The 9,183-nt window shown below is 38.8% G+C and overlaps 1 protein-coding gene across 1 annotated transcript in view; it reads left to right on the top strand.

Moving 5' to 3' along the window:
* Positions 1–8,503, top strand: part of PURB (purine-rich element binding protein B) — a 28,370-nt gene extending 19,867 nt beyond the window's left edge. The window contains exon 3 of the mRNA XM_011946802.1: positions 5–8,503. Coding sequence (XP_011802192.1) covers positions 5–433 — 429 coding nt within the window. The 3' untranslated portion in view covers positions 434–8,503. The remainder of the gene's footprint in view (positions 1–4) is intronic.
* Positions 8,504–9,183: the final 680 nt, after the last annotated feature.

Below are 9,183 nucleotides of genomic sequence, written 5' to 3'. Positions count from 1 at the left end.
CCAGACCATCGCGCTGCCTGCGCAGGGCCTCATCGAGTTCCGCGACGCGCTGGCCAAGCTCATCGACGACTACGGAGGCGAGGACGACGAGCTGGCAGGCGGCCCGGGAGGCGGCGCCGGCGGCCCAGGGGGCGGCCTGTATGGAGAGCTCCCGGAGGGCACCTCCATCACCGTGGACTCCAAGCGCTTCTTCTTCGATGTGGGCTGCAACAAATACGGGGTGTTTCTGCGAGTGAGCGAGGTGAAGCCGTCTTACCGCAATGCCATCACCGTGCCCTTCAAAGCCTGGGGCAAGTTCGGAGGCGCCTTTTGCCGGTATGCGGATGAGATGAAAGAAATTCAGGAAAGACAGAGGGATAAGCTTTATGAGCGACGTGGTGGGGGCAGCGGCGGCGGCGAAGAGTCAGAGGGTGAGGAGGTGGATGAGGATTGAAACAGGCACCTTCCCCTACTGGCCTCCTCCACCCCACAACCATCCCTTTGGCTAGAGAATTCCCCGTCCTGCTCATCCCCAGTGAGCTAGTGGAGAGGGAGCCAAGGAGGCCGCAGAGGGAAAAAAACAAAACAATATAGTTAAGAGAAATAATCGTAAGAGAACAGTGACGGACAACTTGAGAAAAGCAGTCAAGTTCCAAGGAACTGACAGCAACCTGCAAAGAGGACAACAGCATCTCCTCACCTGCATAAAATTCTCTCAGCTTCTGTTGTTTCTCAACTGAGGTTCCTAAACCCATCAGGATAATTCCTGGAGGGAATAGATCCTTGCACATCCGGGGCAAGAAACACGTCCAGGTTACCCAGACCATTGATAACAGTTGCATTTAGATTGCACCTGGGTAATCTGGCATAAAAGATCTCTCTCTACGCCTCACTCTTGGAGTGTCTATCCCTTCACCTCCATTGAAATCAGCATTTTGGATCTAGGTCTTCATGGAATCCTTGAGAAGAGAGGCCTTTATAGTTATCCAGTTCTGAGGGTTCAGGTTCATGAAAAGAAACGCAACTTGGAATAATCATGGGTTAAAGATAAGATTTCAAGAAGCCATCTAAGAATACAGAACCAAATTGGATCCATTTTTTTTGAAAAATGGTGTTGCATGGAACCTGGACCAAGGCAAATGTCTTTTCTTTGCAAAATTGTTTTCCAGGATGCCAGTGGATTCAGATAGCAATGCTTGGAGTAGAATCCATTACTAAAATAGTTCCAAAGTTGACCAAAAATTTTCGAAGATAAAAGCAGTTTTACATTGGGGGTTGCTGAGGTAGGCACAAGAAAAAGTCAGGCATAAAGCACAAGGCAGACTGTTTGAGTGGATTGGTTGCTGCTCACTAAAGTTCTTCCCCTGATCTCTAAATATGGAGGTCATTACCAAGAAATGGCTTTGGTATGAATGAGAGCCAGATCTCCACTGTGTGAGCCAGTGAATTATGGCTAATTCGGCTGTTACAGCCACTGGTTGGCTGGATTTTAAACCATAAAACTTGAAGATTACCTACAAAAGGAACAGTGTGGCTATAAGCCTGAGCTTTAATGGAATATACATCCTCACGGAAAAGTTGGAAATAACCAAAACTGAAGTCTTAATTTACCTTCAGTTTAATCTGTGGATTTGTTCAAATACTAAAGATCCTCAGGTCCAGAATTCCAGCATCATTTATTCTTTTAAAATTTTTAAGAACTTGATCCATTGTATCAGTACCTCACAATCAGAGTTGGCAAATGATGGATGAGTGATTCAAGCAGTGCACCCGGTGGAAGCTGAAATCCATCTGTGAAAGGAACCGAAGTTAACGTGAATATGCTGACTATATCCTGGAAGCATTTTTATACCATCTTGAAATTTCAACAAACTGGCTTTTGCCAGTTAATCCAGCTGTCTTTCAAGAATAAAAGTTGGGGTTTTCAAGGATCGCCTCTTTATATTTTAAATGGATTTTCAGTAGAAATGATTTTTACTAATCAAGTTAATCCCACCCCATCAAAAGGTATTCCTAGAAATGTCATAGACCTAGGTAACTTTGAATTGAATGGGAGCTAACGTTCTTTCCAAAGTTTTCAGGTATTTTTTGTGTGACACCTTCTCAACCAGGAGGCAAGTAACCCCACCTCCACAATCTTAGTATTTTTTTTTTAACTGCATGCCTGCCCCTTATTTGAGCTGCCTTTTTAATTTATTGCATATCCTTTTTATTATCTTATTTTGGTATTATTCAATCTATACAATCTTTTTGTATTTATTGGGAAATGAGTAATATACAAAAAGGTTTTCATGTATTTGTGGCTGAGAGGGCGGGAAATAATTGTGTACATAAAATTAGGCTTTTTTAAAAAAATAGATTATGATGCAGAATATTGTTGATCTTAGATTTAAAAAAAAAAAAAAAGTGGAAGAGCCACAAACATTGGTGCCCTTTTCAGACTATTTCTCTACTCTCATCATCCACAGTAGAATTTTTAAACAGATTTTTTTAAAGCTTTCTTTTAAATTTTTCTCCGTTGCAAAGAATGTTTCCTAAATTGTATGGGAGCAATAGTATTTTTGATGTTTTAATGACATCCGTATACTTGTACTGTATTTTGTACTACAAGGCAGCTGTTTTCAATAATGTCCTGCTGTATTTACCTATGTGTTATGAGTGTTTATTTCTTTGCTGCGGAGAACAAATTCCTAAATAGTTTTGGTAAAGGAGCTGAGAAGCTAGCATTAGGTTTGCAGAAACTGTTTAAGTTTCAACTCTGAGGCAGCAATGAAAATTAAGGTTGCAGCTATTAGTTGATTGCTGTAACTTTTTCATTTTCAAACCATGTACAATTCCTGTATAGACCAACTTGTTTTCTTGCTTCAGTGGTGGTTCTGTTGCTCAGCTGCAGTGAGCCAGTTCAATTTTGCAAAGGTGCAGTACCTCTCCTTTTCAAGGGGTTGGTTTATTTTTCTTTTTGTTTGGCTGAATTGCAGTAACTAGCCTTGCCTTTCTATTCTGTAGAAATGACAGGGTCTTCACAATCCTTCACCAGTGGCTACTAAGCTATAATTAGCTGAATAGAAAGAATGTGGAAGTGGTCTGAGGCATATAGAGTATATGCCAAGAACACTACCATATATGGCATCAGCTTTGGTTACCAGAGAAATTTTCTTAGTCATTAGACCATATAACAGTAATATATCATATGTAAATCTTTAGATATCAATTTGAGAATCCTCCAAAAAAAGGAGCAAAGAATGCATAAGCTATGTGTTGGCAAAAGTAATTTATATTAAAATTTTGACCTGCCTATGTAAGATTAAGTGGTAATGTCATAGTGGTGGGTTTTTAAGTCTTAACCAATCTCTAAGGTTTGTTTCTCCTGCAAGGGATGGTTCATGGCCTCTCTTCCCACTGCAGGAAGATTGCAGAAGGCTGTGGATTAATTGTAGCATTTCACTGATCTTCATTCCAGTCACTAGGGACAATAGAAACCTGCAAAACACAGAGATTCATTCGTAAATATTGTTAATAGTTTATTAAAGGAAATGGTCTTTGTTAATTCCAGTCAGATTGTACAGACATGGGAAACAACCAATTTTTTTTTTTCAGTTGTTGCTATGAATGATTTTGAGCCTTTTTTTTTTAAGCTTGGCAAACATCCCAGCTAATCAAAATAGTCATATTCCTGAGAAGTAGGAAACTAAAACTTCTTTTCAGATAATCGTTAGGTTTGTTTCCCAAACTACCATAGTTACAAAGATGAAAAGCCAAATTTTAGGAACAGAATCAAAAGAATAAAAATCTGTGAAGAGATCCTACTACTCTTCCTACTATGTTTTGGTTTCTATTGTCCCTGCCTATCATTTCAGCAAGTGGAACAGCAGCAAGTTTTTCAGTGCATATGCTGCACAGAAGAAAATATAAATCTGTATGGCACCAAAAATCAAAGTGAAAACCAAACCAAAAACCCAAACACCCTATGTAACTATTGGAGGCATGTAGGTGGTATAAATGACTGTAGCTGTGATACACACATGGCTACTTGTCACATCACTTTCCATAATTATTTACTGCAAAATGATTGAGAGGCTTTTGGTGCAGGCAGCCATTAACCTCCTGCTTCCTTTGTTACCTCTGGATTACTTTGCAGTAAATTGCAGGTCTTTTAAGAGATTCAAGCTTCAGTTTTCTCAAAACAAAACAATTATCCTGTCTTATCTGAAAATGCAGGGTTGTGGGCAAAAGAGGCTGGTTATAATAATGCCCTCATATTGAGTGGTCTGTAAATGGCTGCACACTTCAGGCACTGTAGTTGCTGAAGATGCTTTGTTAAATGTGACCTTGACTGGCTTTACAGGGGTGTAGAATGTAATCTACACAAGGTGACTTTGCATCTATCTTGCTCTTGAGGTGGATGAAATTGAGAAGCTGGAGTGTGTAAGCCATGCACATAAGTATTCTTCACTGTAAATTTTGTTTTCATTTTTAACCCAATTATGGTACTTTATCCAATGCACAACTGATCTCTCAGTAGATATTCATTTGAAAATAGTGTGGCCTTGATCAGTGAGAAAGGGAAGGAGAAAAGTGACTTTTTTGCTTATGTAGAAATGACTCATTTGCTGAGAGTTTGTCTTTCTGCAGCACTCTTGGTATAATGTTAGTGATCAGTCTCCTTTTTGATTGGGGAAAATTAATGTTTTTGACCCTGGAGTTAATTCAGTTGAGTTATCTTCTATTTTTAGGAAGTATCAGAATTGCTCTGATGAATAACAAAGTTGACTGTTTTGATGTCCAATCTCAGGTTTTAGAATATAGTGGTGTGAAGTCCCACTATTTTTAATTCTTAAAACAATTTTAATTTCGTAAACCCTAAAAGTCACATGCATAAGGCCTGTTCAGAGAGCAGAGCCTCCATCTTTTTGCTCCTTTTCTACTTTGTACTTGACTTGAAAAAATGTCAAGTGACTTTACATTGTATATTTCCATTTTAACCCTGACATTTCTCAAAGATAAAGCACTTTTTGATCATGAAATACATGAAATCTTTGTGTGATGTGGATCATAGTTTCTCAGGCTCCCTTAGATAATTGCTTATGAATATTGTTCTAACTCTGTGTAAGAAGAGTAGAAATCTTTGCTAATGTTAGAAGATTTGTATTATTGATCCAGAATGCATTTTGCTAGTTTCCAATGGATGGGAGAGTAAACAATGCTGCATTCACAATTTAATAAGTTACTTTCCCTTGAGCCTTAAGGTAATTTTTTCTTTTCTGTCAACCACAGCACTGAAGTTATAGTAAGTGAATGAGATTATCAGTTTTCAGGGTTGGTTTTAGAGTACTGTAAATCAATTAGCTGTCTTCCTAAAGAGTTACAACTCCCATTCAATATACTGGATAATGGGTGTGTGGGTGGGGCTGGGGAGGGCGGGAGATAGTTTGTAGAAAAGAAAAAAGAAAAAAAAAAAAAACACATTTACCTTAAGAAAATATAGACAAAAAAGAATATGTGTCATATGCCCCATTTGAAATTCCAAATGTGGCCGGGCGCGGTGGCTCACGCCTGTAATCCCAGCACTCTGGGAGGCTAAGGTGGGCGGATCAGTTCAGGTCAGCCTGGACAATATGGTAAAACCCCGTCTCTACTATACTAAAATTAGCCGGGCATAGTGGTGCGTGCCTGTAGTCCCAGCCACTTGGGAGGCTGAGGCAGGAGAATGACTTGAACCCCAGGAGGCGGAGGTTGCAGTGAGCCAAGATGGTGCCATTGCACTCCAGCCTGGGTGACAGAACGAGACTCCGTCTCAAAAAATATATATAAAATTCCAAATGTAAGGTGGAAATGGCAAATTATAACTTCATTTCTCCCTGTTTTAACTTAGAAAAAACAAAGTCATTAATTTTCAAGTATTAGTCCCCCAGAAGTTTCAGCAGATAGCTGGACTCTTGAATCATGAGTTCTTTTGATAGGTCTGACTTTGCTATTTAAAGTCACCTTTCCCAGCCCTCAGTCTTAAGACTCAGTTTTGTTACTGATGGATTTAACAGACTCTTACTTGAACAATTGTCCAATTATCAGTACTGAAAATTAGATTTGGAAAATTAAAAAATAATAAAATTGCATCATGAAAACTTATTACCTTAGAGATTCCCAATTAATATCTGTACCCCTGATCCAAGTAAGGCCTTCATGAATGTATTTTATATTTCCTAAAGAAATAGGGAATATGCCATCAATGTAATCACCTCTATTCACAATCATTTAATCTGAAAATCTAACTCATGCCTCTTGAATTAGACATTCCAATTGGGATAGGTAGAGCCATGTTAATAGAATAGCAACTGCCATATTGGTAGTTTCACTGCTCAATATGATTTCTAATAAGAGCAGAGCTTTATTGGAAGCTAAAACTCATTTTTCTCCATAGATGATTCTAACAGTTTAATTAAAAAGTATAATTACACTTTCTAAGTGTCAACAGATTTTGAGTCTAGAAGCAAATTTCATTTTCCTTGTGTTATATCTAATATCCATTGACATGAATAAGAGAACTAATTATGTCTTTTTTGTATGATGTGGGCCCACAGTATTGGAAAGAAAGCAATAGCCCTATTCATTGTCCACTAGGATACTGCAGAAGACATGAGTTTGTCCTTTTTTCCCCCTTTACCTTAAATAACACTTCAATAGCTAACTTTTTCCAAAATACCCATTTAGGCCATCTCTTATTTCTTAAAGCCAAATATTTTGTCCCAGTCTTAACCCTGAGTTGCAAGATCAGGCTGGTTGGAAGAATCTTTATATTTAGAAATAGGATGGTGAGTAGTTTGTTTATTCTCTTGTTAAATTCCTTTTTCAGAGACATAACTGCCGGGAGAATCCCAAGAGAATTGAAGAGCTGGATTAATGTGTTGTAGGAATTTGGGAGTTTCATTTTGAACTGATAAGATATTAGACATAAACCCTTCTTCCAGCCCACATGTCACCCCTGTGTACAAAAGCTCTCTGGAATTTTTTTTTTTTTTTGAGACGGAGTTTTACTCTTCTCGCCCAGGCTGGAGTGAGTGCAGTGGCGTGATCTCAGCTTGCAACCTTTGCCTCCCGGGCTCAAGTGATTCTCCTGCCTCAGCCTCTCAAATAGCTGGGATTACAAGCATGCGCCACCACGCCCGGCTAATTTTTTGTATTTTTAATAGAGACGGGGTTTCACCATGTTGGCCAGGCTGGTCTCGAACTCCTGACCTCAAGTGTTCTGCCCGCCTTGGTCTCCCAAATTGCTGGAATTACAGGCATGAGCCATCACGCCCAGCCTACTCTCTGAATTTATAAAAGTCAGTAGGTTGAGCAGAAAGTCTAGAAACTGGCTTTAAGTCAGTATGGGACAAACTTACAAAGAGTGCATGGTTTTGCACATTTCGGTAGCAGACAAGTAAATCTGAGTTAATTTTCTATGACTTATCAATATTTGAATAGTAACTAAGATCGTCAGTGTATTTGGACTTTTTTTGAAGTTCTAAAACAATTGTAGGGATTTATTATTTTGGGCCTCCAGATGTTTTTCCAAGATCATTTTTAAACATTAATTTGTCTTCTGATATATTTCCAGATAACATACTTTCCGTTCTATAGGAATCTTCACTGCCAATCGTAATATCTACCAGTGGCTTCCTTAGACTATTCACTCCAAAGTTGGGACTGATGTCCTGCCAGTAGAGAATCTACAGAAATAATTTGAATAAATTAAAACCAAATCTTGATAGCAGGAGACAGCTTCCTGATCTAGATGTACAATTAGAGTTTAGGTTGGAAATTACTTTAAAATGTGTTTTCTGGGGATGTCTTAAATCTCTGTGTAAATACCCACATGCTTATGCATTGTAAACCAAGTGTGTATTCCTATGTATGAATTTGTAAAACTGATTTCTGCTTCAAGAGAAGCTGCACCTTTTAATTTTATAAGGTCCCCTCCACCTGTAACCCTATAAATGTCTGTAAATAAAACACTGAAATTTGTAGTGATAGGATCAATTTGGGAATATCTGCTGAGAGACCAAAAAGTTCATTTTTTTAAGTACCTTGGTTAAAGAGTAAAGATTATTCCTCTTATTTTTTAAAGAAGAATGCACTTTAACAAACATAGAGCTGCATGGGCAATTCAAACAAATCTGTGAAGTGCAGTACCCATTCAGAAATCACACTTCCTGAAAACCGTTCAAAAGCAGAGTCCAGACGGGCTGTTGATCTCACTGCCTGTAGGTTGAAGCTCAGATTCTGATCAATTTTGAGTGGAGCAGGGCTGCTTCAAAAGAGCAATGTGAATACAGTCAGAAGCTTCAGACTGGTCTGTAAAAATGGCGGGTCCCGTATTTACCACTAACTAGCAAAACTGACAGAAAAACTCACAGAGAAAAAAGAATCCTTCCTGCTGGTGTGCACTCCTTACAATAGACTTTTGCAAATGGAATTTTACAGTCTATATTTAAAAAAAATGTATGTTTGTAACAAATAAAGTATGCAGAAAAGTGAATGACAATCTTGTGCTTGTGTCTCTCAGTAATTATGTGGTGATAGGGGAGGGAAATACCATCTGTTGGGGCTCACAAATGGGTATGGAATCAGGAGTTCCCACTTAAAACGACTTAAGTCATTGCACATTTCATCTGAACTATATAGCCTGTTCTAGAACTTCTGGGTTGCCATAACCCTTTTCTAGTAAGCAATTTGTGGAGTAAATCAAAACTGCAAATTAATTTTATGCTTTGGTTGATAACGTAGACAGCCACTTGCTTCCCTTAATTTCTTCCATCATTTACAATGGCTTGAAATAAACTGCTAAGTCTTCCTTTGTTGTTTATCAACATTGTAATTGCTTAGGAGGTAAATTAGGCCAAACTTTTCTTGCCCTAATGTTAAAGAAAAAAACTGAATTGTGTCCATTTATCCTGGCCAGAGATTCTCAAACATCTTGGTCTCAGGAACCCCTTTACACTTAAATTTACTGAATACCCACAAGGAGGTTTTATCTTTCTAGGCTGTATCCGTAGATATTTTAGAAGCTGAAACATTGTCTTTTTTTTTTTTTTGAGATGGAGCCTTGCTCTGTCGCCAGGCTGGAGTACAGTGGCGCGATCTCAGCTCACTGCAACCTCTGCCTCCTGGGTTCAAGCAATTCCCCTGCCTCAGCCTCCCAAGTAGTTGTGATTACAGGCACGC

Source organism: Colobus angolensis, unplaced genomic scaffold (genome assembly GCF_000951035.1).
Source record: "Colobus angolensis palliatus isolate OR3802 unplaced genomic scaffold, Cang.pa_1.0 Scaffold253, whole genome shotgun sequence".
In the NCBI taxonomy this organism is placed as follows: Eukaryota; Metazoa; Chordata; class Mammalia; order Primates; family Cercopithecidae; genus Colobus; species Colobus angolensis.
The sequence above is the reverse complement of the archived record's forward strand: the minus strand, read 5'-3'. Positions and strand labels throughout refer to the sequence as shown.